The sequence below is a fragment of the Rhinatrema bivittatum genome, chromosome 4 (genome assembly GCF_901001135.1).
Source record: "Rhinatrema bivittatum chromosome 4, aRhiBiv1.1, whole genome shotgun sequence".
NCBI classification, from domain to species: Eukaryota; Metazoa; Chordata; class Amphibia; order Gymnophiona; family Rhinatrematidae; genus Rhinatrema; species Rhinatrema bivittatum.
In genome coordinates, this window is record NC_042618.1 from 105,118,403 (window position 1) to 105,142,476 (window position 24,074).

General features: G+C 46.0%; 1 protein-coding gene across 7 annotated transcripts in view; it reads right to left on the reverse strand.

The window, feature by feature from the left end:
• INO80 (INO80 complex ATPase subunit) overlaps nucleotides 1-24,074 on the reverse strand; it is a 435,009-nt gene that overhangs the window by 201,238 nt on the left and 209,697 nt on the right. For all 7 annotated transcript variants that reach the window (XM_029598597.1, XM_029598598.1, XM_029598600.1 and 4 more), the window contains one exon: nucleotides 19,899-20,079. In XM_029598597.1, coding sequence (XP_029454457.1) covers nucleotides 19,899-20,079 — 181 coding nt within the window. The remainder of the gene's footprint in view (nucleotides 1-19,898; nucleotides 20,080-24,074) is intronic.

Sequence of the window (24,074 nt, forward strand, 5' to 3'; positions counted from 1 at the left end):
CCAAGGTCACATCCACAGGCGTGAACATTATATAACAGCAGAAGGCTAGGCTGGGAGGAATTGCATGCCCAATATAACAAACACAAATTAGGAAGGTGGCATCAGAGAGTAGAATGAGAAGCTGCAGTGGAGACACATCTCACTGCTCCAGATTGGAGATACTAGCTCTTGCCTGGATAATAAACTGGGCACATTGCTGCAGATAGGTTACCTATTGCCTCATTAAAGGTCAACATCTATCTCTGCCTAGCTTCACCAGCCTTTCCTGTATCTTTTAATGCTGTTACCAAGACCTAGGCCTGATTCTGGTCTGCAGAATCTGAGCCTTATTCAGATATCATCTGGACATTGGCTGCTGCTGTTAACGTTTGACCACAAATGGAAAATCCTGCTAAGTAAACCTCATGTAGAAGAAACAGACCTTTCTCTTCACAAGGAATGTGTCATTTTTCCCCCAACTTCAACAAGTTCTGACTGTAATCTAGGACCACGATCAGATAACTTTCATCCATAGAAAAATATCCAGGTAAATGACAGGATTTAGGTCCTGATTCTACATTATGTTGTGCCATCTCTAGTGATGTCTAATGCTTGCCTTTAATGCTGAAAAATTGGGCACCTCAGCTATTGTCAAAAGTCAGAATGTTGTCACCAATCTTCTTTTTTCTAATTTGCTGTAGCTCTACACAATATACATGCATTTATCAAAATTGTATTTAGCAATTTTGCCTGTCACGGGGTAAGTTTTCCATGAACAATGCTTGTCCAAAAGCTAGCCTTAGGTGATAAAATATAGCAATTTTGCACTCTGCCACGGTACAAGCTACATTCAGTAAATCAAGTAATCTCTCTTGCAGAGCCCCTGATGCTTCAGGATAGTGCAGAAACACCACATTTGGCTGTCCAGATGAGGCATTTTTTCCACTGGCCCTATCGAAGGAGCTGTCGCAATCCAAGGGTGATGACAGAAAGCAAAGTGTGCACAAAGCATGGGCTCCTTTTTCTGCTATGCTTATCGAGTTTCAGCTTTGTTTCACAGGATTTGTGCTGATCAGTTCTGCATGACTGTCCTCTTCCGAGTAATAGACAGACTCCTGGCTCCACATGGACTGAGGTAGCTTTCTCCAAGGAAACTATACCTGTATTAACAAAACTCCCCTGCAGAAGACTGGACTACTCTGACAGAGGCAGACCTGGCTGAGAAATACGGCTGGTTCAAGGAGAAAAGAAAATTATTCCTTACCTGCTAATTTTCGTTCCTGTAGTACCATGGATAAGTCCAGACTCTGACTCCATCTGCTGGACGGGGGACATAACCCACCATCTGGACTGATCCTGGTACGTACAGGGTAGAACAATCTATCATCTGCGTGATGCATTCTTTTCTTTTAGAGAGAGCAAAGAGGAAAAAGTGGCACCAGGAAGGATCATAGCTCTCTCATATATACCTCTGTCTAAAGAATTGAGTGCTGAAAAAAATCTATTACTGAGGTACAGCAAAATATAACTTGCAGATACTAAATATATAAAATCTAAACATGCTCATGTCCTCTAATGCTTTGATTAGTGTAATCACACCATGCTTTGATTACTGTAATCTAACCACTATGCAGACTACATTTAATACTTCTGCCTCTAAGAGGCCACAGCAACACTTGCCTACGAGAGCCCAAATGTGTTAGATCTTGGCCTGGCTAGTACCTGAAAAGGGGATCACTAGGAACACCTGGTGCTGTGGGGTTGCAGAAAGCAATGGTAAACCTCTGTGGTATTCTGACAAGAAAAAAAGTTATAGGCACCAAGGTAGCGTTATGATTGCCTAATCCTCAACACTTAGAAAAAAGTAGAAAGCGGAGAAGAAAAAGAAACTTCGAAGAGGTGTGGATGATCTATTAATCAGGTGAATGGCACTGAGTCCATGAAATAAATGAGATCTTTCCACAGTTACAATTTTTGAGAAACTTGTAAGTATGAGACAAGAATCACAATAATGCTAAACAATACAGATAAAAGTCAACAAAGCAGCCATGAAGTGACCTGTTTTCCAAATGCAGTCAGAGAACCTACAAAAGACCTGTTTTCTTAGGGCAATTAAGTGCCAGTGGAGGATCCCTTAGCAGAGAGATGGAGATTTCTGACCAAGTCATATGATACCAAAACACACATTCCCTTTTAGTCTCCACACCATGGTGCCATTACCCATCAAGGGTCGAAGGGAAAGTCAGACTAACTGTAGTTTATGCTACTGCAAAAGAAAGCAAAACTGGGCAAACTAGAAGGGTGTTACTTCCTCATCCATCTTCATATTTTATGTTTCAATTGAAAAAGCAAGTTTGCTTACCATAAACTGTGTTTTCCATAGATAGCAGGATGAATTAGCCATGCTGTCTAGAACGTCCACTAAGGGGCGGCCTCACAAGGATCACAGAGCTTTGCTCTGTGCAGCTGCGGGGCTGTTCAGTCTTTCCCGCACGGCACCATCTTCCTCTCAGTCCATAACAAAGCCGATACCATAAAAAGTGGTGTTAGTCAGGCTGTCCAGGGAGGCGGGCAGGTCAGCATGGCTAATTCATCCTGCTATTTATGGAAAACACCATTTACGGTAAGCAAACTTGCTTTTTTCCTGTAGATAAGCAGGCTGATTTAGCCATGCTGTCTGGGAGTCCCCAGCTAATAATGCAGAGCGGAAGTTGCAGTCTGAAAATGCCATTGGCTATGTGCACGCGAGTTCGGCTGTTCAAGTTTCATAGTGTGGATAGCCTTAAAGTTTGGAAAAGGAGTGAAGTACTGCTTTGCCCAGAGCTGCATCTGAAGAAGCCTATTGATCTAGGCAGAAATGTGATGTGAAGGTATGCAATAAAGACTAAGTGGCAACTCTGCAAATGGATATTAATTTTAGTTTTTATTAGTTTTGTCCTTCCATTGTTGTTTTTGTTATTTAGTTTTTATACTATATTGCTCTGGGTTTTTTTTATTTTATGTATGTACTGTATGTAAACAGTTCTGATTAATTTTTATATTGTAAAGTGTTATATAAACATTTTTAAATAAATAAATGTCCAGTAGTGGAACATCCTGAAGAAGGGCCACCGAAGCAGCTAACGCCCTCACTTAATGGCCCTTTGGATTCCCTGCGAGGGCTTCTGACCGCAGGGAGTAGAAGAAAACTATGCACTGCGATATCCAGTTAGATAAGGTCATTTGGCTACGGGTTGAAAGATATGAATAACTGTGAAACTCTCTTGTCCGATTGTGTGGAGGAGAAGTCCATTACCTGCTATTAATTAAGTTGACTTAGAAAATAACCACTGCTATTACTAGCAACGGTAACATGGAATAGACTTAGTTTTTGGGTACTTGCCAGGTTCTTATGGCCACTGTTGGAAACAGGATGCTGGGCTTGATGGACCTTTGGTCTGACCCAGTATGGCATGTTCTTATGATGCTTGTAGTAAGCCACTGCACGTTTGCAGTCTAGTGTGTGGAGCAACTTCTCTCTTTCATTGGCATGTGGCTTCTGGAAAAAACATCAGCAGGGTTATAGTCTGGTTGTGGTGGAACACAGAAACTACCTTTGACAAGAAAGCGGGATGCGGCCTTAGCATCACTTTGTCAGGGTGAAATTGCAAGAAGGGGGAATAGTGAACTAAGGCCTGTAACGCAATAACCCGTCTGGCAGAGGTTACTGCTACCAGAAAAAGCACTTTCCATGTAAGGTACTTTATGTGGCAACTTTGCAGAGGTTCAAACAGGGGTAGCATAAGGTGTTCCAAGATTAGATTGAGGTCCCACGGCACCGGGGGCTTAGCCACCGGAGAACGCAACCTAAGAGGTCCGCTCATGAAACATGCAACCAAAGGATGGTGCGAGACTGGCAGGCCATAGTACGGGTGACAGGCCACAATTGCACTTAGATGGACTCACAGGGACGTCGTCGCTAGTCCAGATTGAAAAAGCGAGTGAAGATATTGCAATAGCAACTGAGGTGAGCAGGAAAAGGGGTCAATGTCCCACCGCCTGCACCAGGTTCTGTACCTAGTCCATTTGTTCTGATCGTTTTTCCTGGTAGACAGCTTTCATGACGACACAAGGACCTCCTGTATTTCCCTTGGGATTTGCCAGTGGCTCAATACCACCCTTTCAACTTCCAGGCAGTGAGGTGTATGGAGGTCTGCATGGAATGGAGAAGGGATCCATCATCCTGGGTCATAAGGTCCTCCCTGTCCGGGAGAAGGAGGGGAGATGCCACAGAGAGTCGTACTAGGTATGTGTACCAGGGTTGCCTGGGCCATGCCGGGGCGATGAGAATGAGGTCCCCAATATCCTCCATGCACTTCTGAATCGTCCTTGACAGTAGAGGAATTGGAGGATAAGCATAAAATAGACCCTCTTTCCACGGAATGACAAACGCATCTGGAGCAAATCTTTCCCTGCTGGGGAAAACGGAACAGAAGTTGTTCACCTTTCTGTTGACTGCTGCCGCGAAGAGGTCCATGTAGGCATCCCCTACACCTGGAAGAGACTGTCTGTTACCTCTTGGTGAAGAGCCCATTCGTGGATGTGGAAAATTCTGCTGAGTTTGTCTTCCCTGTGTTGGCCACACCAGGTAGGTACGTGGCTTGCAGGAAGATTGATCGCTTCTCCGCCCACTCCAGTATTGCCACGGCCTCTCGGCATAGGCTCAAGGACCCGGAACCTCCTTCTTTGCTGATGTAGAACATGGCCACTTGGATTGTCCGTGTGGATCATAACTACCTTGCCACGAACTAGGTGATGAAAGGTGCGGATAGTGTTTCATATCGCCCGCAGTTCCAGAAAATTGATCTGCTGAGACTGCTCCCATGGAGACCAGAGGCCTTACGCCTGCAGAGATCCCAGGTGTGCTCCCCATCCCTTGGGTGGGAGGCGTGCATGGTGAGAATGAACTCTTTTGGATAATAGAAAGACTAGGGGGCACTCCATGAAGTTAGCATATGGCACATTTAAAACTAATCGGAGAAAGTTCTTTTTTACGCAACGCACAATTAAACTCTGGAATTTGTTGCCAGAGGATGTGGTTAGTGAAGTTAGTATAGCTGTGTTTAAAAAAGGATTGGATAAGTTCTTGGAGGATGTCCATTACCTGTTATTAATTAAGTTGACTTAGAAAATAGCCACTGCTATTACTAGAAACGGTAACATGGAATAGGCTTAGTTTTTGGGTACTAGCCAGGTTCTTATGGCCTGGATTGGCCACTGTTGGAAACAGGATGCTGGGCTTGATGGACCCTTGGTCTGACCCAGTATGGCAAGTTCTTATGTTCTTATGTTAAACGGAGAGCGGAATGGCATCCTTCCCACCAGGGAGGCTGAGGCCAACCACCAGCGTAGCTCCTTCCACTTGGAGGGAGTACAGCGCACTGTCCTGGAGAGTGGATGGACGAACTGTATCCACTGTGCTTGAGGCCTCATTGCAGGCGCCGCATGTGAAGGTGAGTGTGAGGAACCATGTATATGGCTACTGCCATGTGGCCCAGGAGTGTCAGCAATTGACATGCAGAAGGGTTCCTGCATTGCATGAGCTGTGCCACTAAGGATTGAAGCATCTCAGGTCAGTCAGATGGTAGGAATGCTTTCCCCACTGTCATGTTTATTGATAGCCCAATGAATTGGAGCAGCTGTGTGGGCTTGAGGCTGGACTTTTCGTAGTTGATTAGGAACCCCAGGCTCTCCAGGCATCGGATTGTCGAAACCAGGTGGCTTTGCAATTGGGTGGCACTCAATGCGACTATTAGCCAGTCGTCCAGGTACGGGAACAGCTGGACGCCCTGTTTCCTCAAGTTGGCCACCGCTACTGCCAGACATTTCGTAAACACTCTGGGCATCCAGCGAGCACATCTAATCATTGGGCTGAAGGAAAGGCAGAATAAACTTGAGATGCGTCATCTTGAATTTCTCCCTTCGTAAAAATTTGTTGAGGGACTGTAGGTCCAGGACAGGGCAGAACCCACCTTTCTTCTTTGGGATGAGAAAGTATTGGGAGTAAAACCTTTTGTTCTGCTCGTGAATAGGCACTTGCTGAATGGAGCGGTTTTGAAAGAGGCTCCGAACGTCGTCCTGACGTAAGGTTGTCTGGTGTCTGAACCCTGGGCATCAAACCACATGTGGAAGGGAGGGTTTGCCCTTGAAGTTGAGGGAGTAGTTTTCTTTTATGATGCGGAGTACCCAACAGTCGGAGGTGATTGCCGCCCAAGAGCTCTGGTGGTTGTGGCGGCAGCCCCACTATACTCAAAAACCCTGCTGACTCTTGGGTTCGGTGGGCTAAGGCAGATGCTGCTGTTGTGGTGATCGAGGCCTGCCCCTGCTGTTAGGCTGCTGGGGCTGTTGTCTACTGGGCTGGTAGATGGGTGGGCTGTAGGTCAGATACGCTTGGAACTGGGGCCTTTGTTGATACGGATGCCGGTAATCTGATGGGTACTGTCTGCTTGTGCTTTGCTGATCTCCTGGAGACATGAGAGAGAGGATGGCTATGTTCTGTTCCTTCAACAGGGAGTCTTGTCTCTTCTAGCTTATCTCCAAACCAGTTGTCGCCCTTGCATGAAAGGTCCGCGAGATTTTTGTGGACATCTTCGCGCATGGCGCTAGTTCTCAGAGAAGCCAGCCGTTGTTCCGTAATTCCGCCTGCCGACGTCCAAGCGGTGTCAGGTTGAGGCGATGTAGTGGGATGCTTGCATGGTATTCCGCTGGGGAGCGTTTCCCAGGAGATGGTGATGGCGAATTACTTGGTCATGAAGGGTGATCGAAGGAGGACTCAATGGGCCCTCATCTGCCGTCTCCCAGGTATGAAAGAGCTGAGAAAGGATCTGGGAGATATGAGTCATGGCCTGCGACGCTAATGTAGTCTTATTCGTCTCCATCCATTGCCCCCTGCACTTGGTGGAAACCACCGCCCGAAGGATGTCCAAAGAAGGCCCACAGACATGGAGTCCCTTGTGCTCTTCCCATCACAGAGACTTGTGCCGATTTTGCAGAGGCTCTTGCAATTGATGGGACACCCTCTTGCGATTGGAGATGGAGGAAAGGTCCAAGAATACGTGCTCAGATGAGCTGGAAGATAGGTGCTCAGAGAGGGGCTCAATATCTGACAGCTCTAAAATTGAGACGCTCTTCCGGTGGGAAGTCCCGGTCCTCCGCTGGACGCTTTGTGTTGGTGATGCTCTGTAGGCTGGGGCACCAAATGCTTTGGAGACTGTGCATCGGGTGCCGCCGGCTGCGTAGCTTTTTTCTCCCATGTCGGGTGCATTGCTGTTTCCTGCGTCAAGTGGGAAGAATGGCACAGATGCATTGGTAGTGCCCGACACATCCCTGTATTGATGTCCGCGGGCTTCGCTACCGATGCATTCGCTGGGGACTGTCAGTGGCGCTGATCTGGTCTCTTTACTTGGAGCATATGTTCCCTTCGAGGTCGCAGACAATGCACTCATGCATCCGTGCGGCGCATCTCCTGACGCATGCTGCTTTTTCCCCACATGGGGTCTGTCTCGTGCCTCCAATGGTTTGCCCACTGTGCCGGTGGGCCCTGGGGGCTCTAGGGAGGATGCCCTCCTTTGCTTGGCTGGCTTGTCTGAACGAAGACCTGGCGAGGAGTGGGAGGAGCGCTGGTCCGAGCCTCCATCTCTTAACATGGCGATCTTCATGGCCCTCTGCCTCTGGGCCCAGGGAGACATGCGGCCACAGTGCTGGCAGTTGGCCTGGTCGTGGTGCAGGCCCAGGCATAGGTAACAGTAGTTGTGGCCATCCGTGGCCAACATAATTTTGCCGCATTGGCAAAATTTGAATCCCGGGGCATGTGGAGGCATGGGTGTACTGAGGGGAAAAGAAAGGAATTCCGGTCGAAAAAAACCATGAAAAAAAGAGCGAAAAACTCTGAAAAAGGAACCAAGAGGGACGATTTCAATGCATTATCCACTATGTTGCCAAGATCTCTTTCCTGGGTGGTAACTCCAAATGTGATCGTGTAACCACAGCAAGGGTTATTTTTCCCTATATCAAAGGAGGGCTGAGGGGTGTAGACCATGAAGACTTTTGTTCTTTTTAATGCAAAAATTTTTGGTATTTACTTATTTTTTTATTTAGCTGATTTATATTCTGCTTTGTGGTACTTCAAGGTGGATTGCATTCAGGTACTGTGGGTATTTCCCTCTCCCCTGAAGGCCTGCAATCTAAGTTTTAATGGAGGCAGGGGAGTGTAAAGTGACTTGCCTAGGGTCACAAGGAGTGGCAGTGGGACCTGAACCCTGGTTCAAAACTGCCTGCTCTAACCACTAGGCTACTCCCCCACCCGTTTCTGGCAAATTCAGGAATTTCTGAAGAGTGGAACATACCAGACCTGCAGCAGTCCAGTTTTTGGATAGATCACAGAACTGAAATGTTATTGGTAACATTAATGGACAATCTTCTCCATTTTCAAGGGCAGGGGTGAAGTGGCAGTGGTAGAACTCTGACTTTTCAGTTGCATTTGATCTTGTTGATCCCAGTTGGTGACCAGGTTGTCATCATGTGGGATACACATAATGGTGTAACAGTAGTTTACTTTGTTTTTGTGGGGTGAAACACAGCAGGTAGTCCAGGAAGAGTGGAGGTCAGCTTGTGCTACTTTGTCTTGTGGGGTACCCCAGGGCTCCATACAGTTGCTACTGTTTGATTTTTGAAACGTTTGGGAAATCTGATTAGGCAGCTTGGAATTGATTTCCATGTTTCTGGAGACCATGTCCGGTTGTAGTGCCCCTTGGTGCTGAGTGAGTCTCAATACTTTACAGACTGAATTTACATCTTAATGCAATCTGGAATTGGTCTTTAGCAAATAAACTAAAGATAAATCTGATTAAAACAGAAGTTCTTGTAATCAATAAGACCAGGGACAGGGTTCAAGTTGCAAATGGATGATGTTTTGCTCCCTAAAAAAAAAGAAAAAGAGGATGTCCTTAACCTGGACATTTATCTAGAGAGAACCTTAAATATCCAATTACCAGCAGTGAATTTTGTCACCTTGAGAGATCTGGAAGCTTAAACCATGGTTTAACACGAAAACCCTGGCTCCATTAATACATGCTGTTTTTATGTCACATTTGGATTATTGCAATATGCTGTGTCGGTTTACCAGTGAAGGTCACCAGGCATTTGCAATTGATCGAAAATGTAGCGGCAGGCTTGCTGGTACATTGTGATCCAAGAAAATACATCACTGTATTTGAAAAATTTACATTGGCTCCTAAGCCACTGTCAAACATAGTTCAAGGTATAATGCTTGACTTAAGTCCTTAAAAGGTATGGCCCCAGGATCTCTGTGAGAACAAGCCCCTATTTTCCAAACCACCACTATCATCCCAAGTGGGCCACTTTCTGGTTGCCCCATCAGTGCAGGTGGTCAGGCCTGAGGTGGTGTGAAGGACAGCACTCTTCTACATTGCCCCATAATTACAGAACAAATTCCTATGGGAGATTCATAAAGTGAGACGACTTGGCCTTTAGGAGACAGCTGAAATCATGGTTATTTCAACATAAAAATATATGAACCGCCATACTGGGTCAGAGAACAAGGATTCATCAAGCTCAGTATCCTGCTTCCAACAGTGGTCAATCCAGGTCACAAGTATCTGGCAGGATCTCCAATAGATAAATTCCATGCTGCTTATGCCCAGGGATAAACAGTGGCTTTCCCCAAGTCTACCTGGTTAATAACAGTTATATATATGTCAAAAAGACAAACGATAGTTAGAGGGATATATATTCAGAATTAGTCATAAGAACATGCCATACTGGGTCAGACCAAGGGTCCATCAAGCCCAGCATCCTGTTTCCAACAGAGGCCAATCCAAGCCATAAGAACCTGGCAAGTACCCAAAAACTAAGTCTATCCCATGCTACTGATGCTAGTAATAGCAGTGGCTATTTTCTTAGTCAACTTAATTAATAGCAGGTAATGGACTTCTCCTCCAAGAACTTATCCAATCCTTTTTTAAACCCACTACACTAACTGCACTAACCACATCCCCTGGCAACAAATTCCAGAGTTTAATTGTGCATTGAGTGAAAAAGAATTTTCTCCGATTAGTTTTATAAGTGCCACATGCCAACTTCATGGCATGCCTCCTAGCCCTTCTATTATCCGAAAGAGTAAATAACCGATTCACATTTACCCATTCTAGACCTCTCATGATTTTAAATACCTCTATCATATACGTCTCTTCTCCAAACTGAACAGTCGTAACCTCAGGAGTTAGATCTTAGGGAGGATTGGTAGGATACTTGTTGATGGTAAAACGGAATGCTGGAATGAAAAGGGAATGGGGACTAGATGTTTTGGGTATTGGGATTTTGTTGGGGCAGGGGTGAAGAGTTACTCATGGGAACTGTATAACCAATTAACTTGTTGGAGTGATTACGAGGGATTTACTGTTATAAATGGGTGAGCTGTTTAGGAATGGTATTGCCCTGTAAGTGGATTTTAATTATGCTGTTCCATGTCTTGAGCACTATTTGAAAAAAGGCATGTAAGAAAATAATAAATATCTACCTACTTATTCGCTTGCCAGCTCTCTTGAATATTGACTTGACAATTTACAAGGAGAAATATTTTTTGCAAAGATGAGCATTTCTGCAGTGTCATACTCTAGAAAATCACTCAGCCATATTGGAAAATGATAGTATGGGACATCAGAAAAGGGAGTCTCATACTATCATACTCTAACTTTGCTAGCTGATAGGGCCATTATAATTTGGCCATTATGCTCAAGTTATAAATGGAAGTATTTTTTATGCATATAAGCATCATTCCTGAGAGGCAAATATTCTAGGACCTAGATACATTTTTGCACACCTCACAGCTAGCAGTCAAAACCAAAACCTTTAAATCTAATGGAAAAATATTCCCAAAACGTGGGAAAGGGTCAGAAAATCTCCCTAGTTTATCTTTCAGCAAAGCCTCTCATCATTAAGAAGATTCCAAGCTATTTCTCAAGCAAGACTCAAGGCTCTGCTTCTGTTTTACAGAGCAGGTTTTCTTCCTCCTCCCATAGGGCTTCACTCCTCAGAACATAAGACAATATGATCCAGGTTTCCTTTATAAATTATTAATTCCAGCAACGGCACTCAGGATAGATTTTCCACAGACAATGCCAGAGATAGTGAAAAGAAGAAAGTCAGTCCAATCACACAAAAAGAAATGTGTCCTGGATGCTCTGACAAGTATCCGGAGAGAACTTGGACCAAGGATGAGTTGCTGATGGATGTGCTCTTCAGCAACCTCTTGCATACACAAACTGGAGACAGCAGCAGGTGAAAACTACTCACACATGCACAACTTTATTGGGACTGCTGCACAGTTAACCCTGGAGTAAGGGGAGCACTGGGAACTCCAATAACCAATATACCTACTAATGGGCAATAATGGTGCTTGCCACCAAGAGATGGGAAAGTGAAAAGAGAGGGCTGGGAAGTTAGAACTAGCTGTTAACATCCAAACAAGTAAAAACTTCAAATAAAAATATATTTAGCAAAATCTGAGAAAGGAAAAACAGATTCTGCTGCTTTACTTTTGAGATTTAATAATAAATGCCTATTCAAATTCACTGAACACCTCAGTGCTTCAGTGAAACCAGTTGCATACTGACACATCGCTACCAGCATGGGTCATATAAGTGTAATTAATGCATCTAGTCACAGGAGAGCAATTAACAGCCCATTGCTATAAGAATTCATGTACAGTATTTCAGCCTTGTTTGCCAACAATGCGACTTCTGATATATTCTTAAGAGCTAGAAATTAAGATGACATAAAATGCCATGTCATGTTTTTCATCAGTACTATCTGGCCGCACTACTGCATTATCATGGATATTCCCCAGAGATTAGCAAAGTAAACCTTACCCTTATTATACCAGTACCAGGTGTGAAAATGGGACTTTAAATTGTAAATGCAGACTATGGAAATTATAAACGTTTGTCAATAATAAAATAGTCAGAGGAGCTGGAAACAAGACGATGAAATATCAGTTAATATTCAGACAAAGAAGCAAGACTGAACTAAAATCTTAAAGGAGGTTGGAGGAAAGTTAGTTTGCTTACCAGTAAACCGGTTTCTTTATAGAGACCAGGATGACTTAGTCATAATGTGCCATCCAGTGGGGCAGACATGAACTTATTGCTCAGAGCGCAGAAAAGACTGAGCATATGCAGGAGTCCCCATGCATAATCTACATCATAAGCTCTTCAGTCTTTTCCAGAGCTTAAACTTTAGCAAGGTAATCAACTCTCCAGGGAGGTGGGTGGGTAATTATTAATTCATCCTACAGATATGGAGAATCCTGTGCAAACCAGCTTTTCTCTGAAGATAAGCAGGCTTGACTTGGCCATTACACTTGGAGAGTCCTAAGCTGAGAGCTGCAGACTAACCTGGACCTCACCAGTGGAGAGTGAACTACTAGGTGAACATGCTGCACAAAACTGCTTGTTCAAAGTTACTTCAAGACATGCTGTTGAGACAGCACTGGGGCGTTAAGGCATGAACAGATGACCAACAGTTAGCAAATGTCTTCAGTGGAAGTGGCCTTTAGATGAACCACTGAAGTCACCATGGCTTTCATTTGATAAGCCTTGACAATGCATGTAAACTGAAAGACAGTCAGAGTATAGCAGTGTATGATACAGTCCGCTAGCCAATTAGAGTTTTTTAGGCAACTGCCTGTCCCAATCTGTTGGGATCAAAGGTTACGAACAACTGAGAAGCTGGACTGTGAGATTGAATACTTCTCAAGTAACATGCTAGGGCTCTCTTGTAGTCCAAGCTCTTGCCCCCTCTGTGCACAAGTGGTCTCAGAAAGAAAACAAGCAACACAATAGTGGAATGCAAATATCACTTTTGGAAGAAACTCAGGGTGAGTACAAAGAACCATCCTGTTGTGAAAAAACTGCAGGTATTTTGCCTGCAATTCACTTAGTCTTTAAGCCAAAGTGACAGCTACAAGGAACATCATTTTCCAAGGGAGAAATTCCAGGTCCACCAACTCAAAAGGTTTGAAAGGAGGTTTCATAAGTTGAGTATGAACTATGCCGAGGTCCCAAGGCATTGGAGGTTTACTGATCGGAGGCTCGGAATACCACAGTTTTCTCATGAACTCTGATACTATCAGGTAGAGTGAAATTGTAGCTCTTTCCACCTGCTGGTGATACAGCACAAGGCCACTTAGATGAACTTTAACTGAATTGATGCTTAGACCTGAGGATGAGAGGAAGAATACATATTGAAGCAATTCCCTTAGGGTAGTAGAGGAAGGATCCAGCTGGCTAGACCCACACCAAGTCGAGAACCTCCTCAACTTGAAGTTGTAGGATTTTCTGGTAGATTATTTTCTAACTGAAATCAGGACATCTGTGCAAATGTTGTAAGGGGGGACCCTCTTGCCATGGCACAATTGATGCAACCTCGTGGGCAGAGCCCCAAGGTTTGTGCTGCTGGCGGGCGAACGAGTCTTTGCATGGGCCAGGCTAGGGCAAGGTCCAGGAGTCTGTAATTACAGTCAAATCCAAAGAGCAGGCAGGGCTGAAGTTGTAGCTAAAGACAGGCTTGGACAAGGCTGAAGACTGTGGCTGAAGACGAAGCAAGGTTGAGGCTATCGTGGCTGAAGACGAAGCAAGGCTGAGGCTAAAGATTGTGGCTATAAATGAAGCAAAGCTGAGGCTAAAGATTGTGGCTAAAGATGAAGCAAGGCTGAGGCTAAAGATTGTGGCTAAAGATGAAGCAAGGCTGAGGCTGAGGCTAAAGGTAGTTCTAGTTTCTAGAACTTTGACTGGCACCACTGAGAATGCCCAGCACGGTACCAACCCTGCATCCAGCAGGGGTCCCCCTTCAGTCTTGTGTATAGTAAAAAGTATGTGCGAAAAACAACATAAATCGCAAGCGTACCCAACTCCGCGGGGTGGCGGATAGGTTTCGTGAGGACTAACATCCTGCTGTCCTGTGAGAACACATGTTACACGTAAGAAACTCTGCTTTCTCACAGGACAAGCAGGATAGTAGTCCTCACATATGGGTGAATAGCGAGCTGAGGCTGCCCGAGCAATATACCAAAAGCACCCAAAGACGTGCAACAGGCACAACCACAGGGGTGATTTTGAAGTAAAGGGCAGCCTGAAATTCCCAGCGGGTTGTTGGAAGGAAGTTGGGTATTAAGCTGAGAATAAACTGCGCAGAACAGACTGGCCAAAGATGGAATCTTGTCTGCCAGCCTTGTCCAGGCAATAATGAGCTGCAAAGGTATGGAGAGAACTCCATGTAGCAGTCCTGCAAATGTCAGCAAGTGGTACAGACCAAAGGTGTGCTACCGACGTTGCCATTGCTCTAATGGAGTGCGCTTTTACGCAACCCTGGAATGGAAGGTCTGCTTGCTGGTAGCAGAAAGTAATACAGTCCGCCAGCCAGGAGGACAGCGTCTGCTTGCCCACCGGGATTCCCAGCTTAAGTTTATCAAAGGAGACAAATAGCTGGGTGGATTTCCTATGGCCTGCAGTGCGTTCCAAATAAAAAGCTAGTGCACACTTGCAGTCCAAGGAATGTAGAGCCCGCTCACCTGGATCAAGTGGGGTTTTGGAAAGAAAGTAGGCAAAACTATGGACTGATTTAAATGGAACTCAGACTACTTTTGGTAAAAATTTAGGATGAGTGCGAAGGACCACCCAGTCATGAAGGAATTCTGTGTAAGGGGGTACGTAACCAGCGCCTGTAGCTCACTGATCCTGCGAGCGGACGTCAAAGCAAGAAGGAAGAGTACCTTCCAAGTGAGATGTTGTAGCTCACAGGAGTGCAGAGACTCAAACGGAGGTTTCATGAGTTGTACTAATACATTAAGATCCCGGGCCGGGTGACGGAGAGGAGGCTTGAGATGGAGCAAGCCCTTCACATAAAGCACACCTCTAAGGGTTGTGTCGAAATGGAGGCATCCCCTGTACCCCTATGGAAGGCGGCCACCACACTGACATGTACTCTATTGGAGGTAAATGGATCTAACTCATTTGAAGTGCACCATAATGAAAATCGTTTCCATTTAGAAGACTTTCGTGAAGCGACTAAGACCTGGGAGACAGAGTCTGATAGGCCGTAAAATTAGCCTTTCAACATCCAAGCTGTCAGCACCAGAGCCTGGAAGTTCGGATGTCACAATTGGCTAGCGTTCTGGGAGATTAGTGACGGATCCGCGCCCAGGCGAATTTGCGGGTGGACAGAGATCACAAAGGATGGGAAACCACACCTGTCGCGGCCAGTATGGGGCTATGAGGATCATGAGACCCTTGTTCCGACGTAGCTTCACAAGAGTCTTGCTTATGAGTGGAAGCGGGGGATAGGCATACAGAAGACCTGTTGTCCAAGAAAAGGCAAAAGCATCCCTCGGTGGAGTCCTTGGATTGCGACGTAGGGAGCAGAAGTTGTCCACTTTGTGGTTGTGAATCGACGCAAAGAGATCTATCCTTGGATATCCCCACTTCTGGAATATGTGTTTCGCCACTGCAGGGTTCAGGGACCACGCGTGGGGCTGAAATTTGTGACTGAGTTTGTCCGCTAGTACATTGTCCACGCCCGCCAGGTAAGTTGCTCTCAGTAGCATGGAATGAAATAGAGCTAGAGCCCAGATTTGCACTACCTCCTGACACAGTAGGTAGGAGCCAGTTCCACCCTGCTTGTTGATATACCACATCACTACTTGATTGTCTGTCTGGATTAGGATTGCTTTGTTGGATAAGCAATCTTTGAAGGCTAGAAGGGCAAATCTTATTGCCCTGAGCTCCAGAAAATTTATCTGATGCTGTGCTTCTGGTGCAGACCAGGTTCCCTGAGTCTGCAGGTTGTTGACATGTTCTCCCCAACCTAGAGTGGAAGCATCTGTAGTCAGAATTATTTGAGGTTCTGGAGCTTGAAAAGGTAGTCCTATGAGCAGGTTTGGACTCTTGGATCCACCAAGCCAGTGAGAGACAAAGTTGCCTGGTGACATGGACAATGTTGGACATTGGATGGTGGGCCTAAGACCACTGGGATTTTATAGTGTCCACTGTGTTACTCGCATGGCAAGTCGAGCCATCGGTGTAACTTGGACCGAGGACGCCATGTGGCCCAACAAGAAGAGAACACGAGCAGCAGTCATGGTTCTAGTATGCGCAAGCATTGCAAGTGTATGAGCTCGGTGCTTGGGAAGAAAAGCCTTTGCTTGGATAGTGTCGAGATCCGCTCCAATGAAGGAGAGGGATTGGGACGGAGTCAGATTGGATTTTTGATAATTTACTAGAAATCCCAAGGACAGTAGTAGTCGCAAGGTGAGATGGAGGGATTGAAGAACTGCCTCCACAGACTGAGTCCTCAGTAACCAGTCATCTAGATAAGGATAGACATGAGTGCCCAGTCGCCTTAAGTATGCGGCTACTACTGCCAGGCATTTCGTGAAGACAAGAGGGGCCGATGCCAGGCCGAATGGAAGCACTCGGTACTGGAAGTGCTTGTTTCCGATGAGGAATCGGAGGTAGTTCCTCTGAGATGGGGTAATAGCATATGAGTCCATGCTTATGCACATAGAATATGGCCACCTGGTTGTCCATCTGTATCAATATTCTCTTTCCTGACAGCAGGTGAAAGAATGCTTTCAGCCTATAATGGATAGCTCAGGGTTCCAGCATGTTAATCTGTAGATGGCCCTCCATTGTGGGCCACAACCCCGGGTCTACATAATCTCTATGTATGCCCCCCCCACCCTATGGTGGAGGCTTCAGTAGACAGGTTCACTTGATATGCTGGGACACACAGTGAGAAGTCCACCTCGAGAACCTCGGAGTTCATCCATCATTGAAGGGATGCCCTCATCTTGGGTGTCATGAAGATCTGGATAACAGTTGACAGAGCTGATCCCACTGGACCCGAGTGTCCACATTATGCAGATAAGCCAAGGGAACCTTGGCTTATCTGCATAATAATATCCTCGTGGCGCCGGAGTGGCCTCTGAGACCGTGGTTCACAGATCTGGTGAACTTCGCTATGGACGGTCCTCTCCACCTCGGCCATCTGCCATACCTGCTCCAACAGTGTCCAGTATTTTTCGATCAGGCAGATCGCTTTTGTCTAGCGGCCTGGCTTTTGAGCAGTGGCGGCTAAGGAAGAAGGGTTATAAGGAGGAGGTTATCTCCACTCTGTTGCGGGACCGTAAGACTTCTACCTCTCTGGCTTATATTCGGGTATGGAGAGTGTTTGAGACTACGTGCGCTGAGTCCGGAGTTCCGGCACGTAAGACTTTGGTGTCTCAGGTTCTCTCCTTCCTTCAGAATGGTCTCTCCAAAGGTTTGTCTTTCAATTCCTTGCAGGTACAGGTTTTGGTGCTCTGTTCCCTCCTTGGGCGGGTCGATGGTTACACATTGGTGACCCATCTGGATGTCATTCAGTTCCTCAGGGGGGCTAAGCACTTGAACCCGCCTGCCCGGGCTACTTGTCCGTCGTGGGGCCTTAACTTGATTCTCCGCGTTCTTTGCGAGGCGCCCTTCAAACCCCTTCGGCGAGCCATACTTAAGGGTCTGACCCTTAACTGTCTTTCTGGTCTCTATTTCCTCAGCCAGGAGAGTGTCCGAGCTCCAAGCCCTGTCTTGTAGGGAGCCTTTCCTTCGCTTTTCTGATTCAGGTGTTTCCCTCCAAACAGTCCCATCCTCCCTGCCAAAGGTTGTGTCCTCCTTTCATGTAAATCAGTCAGTGGAGCTCTCTGCTTTTTCTCAAGAGGACATTGCGAGACCCCCCAAGGCTACTCCATGTTTTTGTAAGTAGTATTTTTCTTCAAAAACAAAGAAAATGTGGAACAAAATGATTTCTGTGAGTCTAGTTAAAAAGCTAGAAGGCATTCTATGGGGACTTCTTTCACTAATTTTAAAGCTTCTATCTGTGGCACGTTGGTATAGAGTGCCTCTATGTCCAACGTGACCAAGAAGCAATCTCCTGGGAGTTGATTCAGAGTTGCTAAATTCTGGAGCATATCTGATGTATCTTGGATATATGATTTAGCCAACTGTACCTCAGATTGTAAGAAATAGTCCACAAATTGAGCTAAAGGTTCCATAATGGATCCATTGGCCGAAATGATCAGTCTACAAGGAGGTTTAACTAAGGTTTTGTGGATTTTGGGGACCCCATAAATCACTGGAGTTGATCTCGACTCCAATGATTTATGGGATCCCCTCATAAATCTCTGGATACAGAGCGAGACGGTTTAATGATGTCAATTGAAACACCGATTATGTTGTCTATGTACTCCAGTGTCCGTGTCCCAAAATTTATATAGGGCGTACTAAATGCAAAATTAGGACCCGCCTCACTGAACATAAGTGCCGCATTAATAATAAAGATGTTAAGGGCATGCATGGATTCACAGACTTCAATCTTTGGGACCATTGGGGCCCAACGACAAAATTGAATGGTTCTCTTTGCTATGAGACATTTCATTTGCATAACAAAGATTGCATATTCCCTGGTTTATTTCAATGAACGGCTTCCCCAGCCTGTGATGCAGTACTACATCACTTCCGGTTGGCAATTCTGACAGCCAGAATAATTCCCTTAAAAATGGCACTTCGCTCAGTGTTTTCGCGCCAGCACAGGGTTCTGCACCTCTCTCACGTCGATAGCCGTTGGCACTCTAAATTGTAAGTACCGGTAGTTTTTTTCAAAAAAATCGGGCCTTCTCCCGCTAGCGTATTATGCGAGACCATGCCTCTTTTTAACTTAAATTTTGTTTTCAGCACGAACAATAGCTAATCGCACCGCTTCAAACGTGTTTGTCAGTAGACTGTTTTTCCGCTCCTGGCACTTCAACCACGCAAGTATATGCCTCTTCCAATTCACAATAGCCATATCATTTAATTGTGGATACAGCATTTAAAGGATGTTCTCATCTTTGTATTATGCAGACCATCCACCTATCGACCACCAAATTAACGTCGTGTACTTGAAGAAGGGATTTACATGCTCCGAAACATTGCGATGTCGGCGGCTGTATTAATCAACAAGAGTGGATTTAAATCAAGTTAAGTGTATGGATAACTTCTTTGGATGAACCACACAATATTTATCAAGTCACCTAATGATTACAAAGCCTGTTAACTTATGGGGGCTTATCAGAACGATAAGCCCCCATACATTGGTATCGTATGAAGGTTGACTTGTTTATTCAATGAGAAATCCTAACATAGCAAGTTTAATATGTAAGTGTTTCTAATACTTGCTACACATTTGGGTCTTTTTTTGAAGTATATTTTATAAAACATGCATATAAAATACTATAGTAAATCTGTTTGCCGCTACATACACATGTACATTCCACAGCACGCAGTTGTTTGAAAGTTATCCTCTATGTGCACACATTTAGCCAGACAAAAAGGAGGCCGAGTCAGGGTTTTCAAATTTAAATGGTTAACGAGCTATTCAGCAGTGATGGCTAAATTGGTCTGCCTAAGGGCAACCACATAAATTGTTGCCTTAAGTGTAACCATATTGCTTTTCTGCAGTTACATTTAATCAGATATTCAGCTACTCTGAACAATTAGGTGTGGCTGAATATCTGGACAAGATTAACCAGCTCTATGAACATCTACTCTGGTTGCAGCAAATGGGAGTTCTTTAAACAGTGTGAACCCAACACTTATGAAATGAAACTATTATCAAAAAATGCAGACATACTGAAATACTCAATGAATGTTTAAGTCAAAGAGAAAATTAATTGTACACTACCACCTGGGCCGAATCACTGGTGTGTGAAAAGTAGATACAGTGCATAGTAACACTAGTGATCTTCAGTGCATAGGAAGCAAGTGGGTTTGCAATTGGGTGATAAATTCACAGCTTACCTGCAACTCAGCACAGCTTTGAAGGTTGGGAAAGGAGAGTGGAGAAATGATCCACAACAGTAAATCCTTGTTCCTCAGATATGAAGACTGCGCCCGACTCTCCTCCTGATGCAGCTCAGCCCAGGAGCGCAGGTGATGGAGCCTGTAGGCGGCTTTCAGAGACAGGAAAAGAGCTAACCATCTGAAACAGACCATAGTAGATAGGCTTATTCACTGCTTCTCAAGCACTGAGGTGCTAGCACAATCCCTGTTTTTCTAGCACTTCACATTCACAAAAGGAGTTTAAACAGTTTCTAATGTTTGCCCTACAACTGATCCATTTCAAAGCGGGTCACTCAGCAACAAGCAGTGCCAGAGAAAGCCATTTACCAAACTCATGAGGCTGGGAAGCAACGTTTTTATAAATTTGCTTCTTGGCTCAATGCAGCAGGTCCAGATCTCTCCGAGACAGAATACTCTTGGATAAGCTACTGTTGAGACTCTTGATTAAGGATTCCGCTTTAAAAATTTTTTTTTTTTTTTACACACACACATGGTACAGAAACAAAGATGAGCAAATTAAAGCAACATGATCGGCTTAGTCTGCTGAGAGTTTCTGTCTAGATACCCCAAACCTGATAATCTCTGGTGCTGCACTAGAGTTAGGAACAAATGTCTTCTACTGAGATGCAAGAAGGTAGCTCTAAACTCGTTTTTACTCAAAAGATTAAAAAGTAGCCAAGAGACTAGGAGGCACTCCATGAAGTTAGCATGTGGCACATTTAAAACTAATCGGAGAAAGTTCTTTTTTTACTCAACACACAATTAAACTCTGGAATTTGTTGCCAGGGGATATGGTTAGTGCAGTTAGTGTAGCTGGGTTTAAAAAAAGGATTGGATAAGTTCTTGGAGGAGAAATCCATTGCTATTAAGTTGATCTAGAAAATATGCTATTATTTGCAACAGTAACATGGGATAGACTTAGTTTTTGGGTACTTGCCAGGTTCTTATGGCCTGGATTGGCCACTGTTGGAGACAGCATGCTGGGCTTGATGGACCCTTGGTCTGACCCAGTATGACATGTTCTTATGTTCTTAGACTAAAGAAAATACAAGGTACAACTTGACAGGAAGCAGTAAATAATGGTGTTTCCTCTAATTACCCAGATCAGTCCAGACTCCTGGCTTTTGCCTCCCTTCCTGTTGCAACCAACCCTTCCCGACGGCTTCACTTCGCCTACCTTTCTTTCTTTGCATCTCCTCTAGCTATGGATGGACGCCTGGCTGCCGCGGCGTCTGCCTGCCGTCCTCACCGGTGTCCTCGGACCTGCTTGGGCGCTGCCTCCTGCCATGCTCCGCTGGTACCTTAGGGCGCGCACGCCACGCGGCCCTCACTCTTATTTCCTACTTGGCGCGAACCTCGGGGGCGTCCCCCTGTGATGACGTCACGCTGCCCAGATATTTAAAGCCTACGATGTTTGCTAGCCTTTGAGTTAGCAAGGGGAATCTTACGGATGGGATTCGCTCTCTGTACCCAGCTACTCTGCCTCTCCAATCTTCCATTGGACTCAACGCTAACAGGGTACCCGGCTCCTCAGGGGCCTCACTTGCTTATCAGGTCGCTATCAGGAAACTGGTACTTGCTCCTCGAGGGCCCATGTTCCCTGACTCGCTGCCTGCTCCTAGCTTCTCTTCTGCCTGGAAGGATTCGCTACCTGCAACACCTGTGAGTACTACCATCTTCACCTCAGAGCTGTTCCCTGGAACCAGGTACTCGCTCCTCAAGGGCCTGGCTCTGTTCCAGCCCTGGTGCCATCTCCTACATGGAACCGCTGTGTGAGTACATCACCTTCAAGCCTCTCAGCTCTCAGGATCAGGTACTCTCTCCTCGAGGGCCTGCTCTCCCTATCCTGGGGTTCTCCATACTGGGGCTTTACGCATATTCCACTGTACTCATTCTCAGTTCTTTCCACTACAGCACTGCTACCGGAGGAGTCGCTGTTCCAGCGCCTGCGGGATACTAGCCCGGCCGGGCTACTTCTGCTGCTCATCACTGCCACCTCTGGTGGCTTCACCTCATTGTCTAATAAAAGATCAATCTCTGTGTTTGTGTGTCCTAAGCTGAGCTTGACCTGTGGCCCCTCACGGGACTTCTCCCCATGGGCGTGGTCAGCTGCCACAGTGTCCAAGGGTCCACCCAAACCTCACTAATTATAACACTTCCAGCAGATAAAGACAGAGAAAGTTTTACCAACACTGCCATATAACCTAGTGTGCAATTTGCAGCCCCTTAGTAATTTTCTGACTCCAGCAGATGGCAGATGTGCAAAACCTGCAGTCTGTACTTAATTAAAAAAATTTAAAAATAGGAAAAATTCCCGATTCCTCCCAGGAGGTTGGTAGGTCTTAAGTGGGGCCATCCCTCCTGGTTTTGAGGTGGATGAGCAGGGGATTGGAGACCCTTAGTTTGCTCTGACCTTAGTCACCGGAGGTTGAAAGCTGGTGGACTCAGCTCCTTCTCCTCCAGAAGGAACAGCAGAGCCTGCTGCTACTCTTCAGTGCAGAGTAGCAGGTTGTTCGTTAAAGTTAAAAAAAAAAAAAAAAAAAGGGTCAAAAATAAATAAATAGAAAGGAACTTTCCGGTGAGAGACAGACTCTGCAACCTGCTGGCAGTGTGGGGCTGACACCGGTTGGGGCTCAGTTTTTGCGGGCTCTGCTTCTAACTTATTCCTTCGGGCGATGACCTCCCACGGTTGGGCAGATCAAAGGCATGCCAAGCGGCAGCAAATGCACTGTCTGTGTGTGGGGACTCGCACAGGCAGCTCTCATGAAACAGCCTCTGCTCCCGCTGCCTCCTGGAGGGATAGGGCACTTCGGGGTTGTCCGCAGGGAGGTGGGGGGGGGGGGGGGTCCGAACAGCAGCAAGGGTCTCCGAGGCTCTTGCTGGCGTCATGGGAAGAGTCGGACCCATTCCTAGTCAGCGCAGGAACGGCGGCTATCTTGGCCACGTTTGTGGCTGCTACAAAGGCCGCAGGGAGGGGAGGGGGATTTCCCTCTTCCACTATCCCAAGCCAATCCAAGCCCTGTGCAGGCCCTGGGGGGCCAAGCGGGGGTGGAAGATGACCTCCTGAGGGAGGATTCAGATAGTTCTTCCTCATTTTCAACAGATTTTGTGCTTTTAATGCACAAGGTTATCTGGCCTGGAAAGCCACGGGGCAGCAAGAGCCCAAGAGATCCAGAACCACAGGGAGGCTGGGGGCTACCAGGGTTCAGCGAGCTTTTGGGCAGCCCTCGCAGAGTGCCATGGTGGATGATCTGTCTGAGGATTCCGATATTGGTGGTCCGGCACTTTCGGATCCTCCCCAGGTGGATTCTTCCCTGGGGGGGGGGGGGCAGGATCTCAAAGAGGAGCAGGGAGAAGTCCCACCTGTGGACAGGAATGATACCAAAGTGGTGCATCACTTCCACAGGGAGGAGTTAGGACTCCTGATCCCCTATATTTTGGCGGAACTAGGAAGAAAGATTACAGAAGAAGAGTCAGATCAGGAGGATGTGGACCCGGTCATGGCTGGTTTACGGGATCCAGCGAAGGCGTTTCCTTTCTATAAGTCTGTCAAGAAACTTGTGGTCAGGGAGTGGGGTACTCTGGAGACCGGCCTGAAGGTTGGCTGGGCGATGGATAAATTATATCCTTTACCCGAGGACACGCTTGAACTTTTGAGAACCCTGAAGGTTGATGCCTCAGTGTCAGCTGAGACTAAGACAACAACTATTCTGGTGGCCATGGCAGCTTTAAAGGATCTGCAGGACAGGAAGCTCGAGATCCATTTGAAGAAGATTTTTGAGGTGTCAACACTGGTATATGGGCTGTGGTATGCAGCAGTTTCAAGCTTCAAGCTGGGATGCGTTGGGTGCAGCAGCTGTAGTCTGACAAGTCTATGTCCTCCCAGGAGGTTATTTATACTTTCGAATAATAGAAGGACTAGGGGGCATTCCATGAAGTTAGCAAGTAGCACATTTAAGACTAATCGGAGAAAATTCTCTCTCACTCAATGCACAATAAAGCTCTGGAATTTGTTGCCAGAGGATGAGATTAGTGCAGTTAGTGTAGCTGGGTTCAAAAAAGGTTTGGATAAGTTCTTGGAGGAGAAGTCCATTAACTGCTATTAATCAAGTTTACTTAGGGAATAGCCACTGC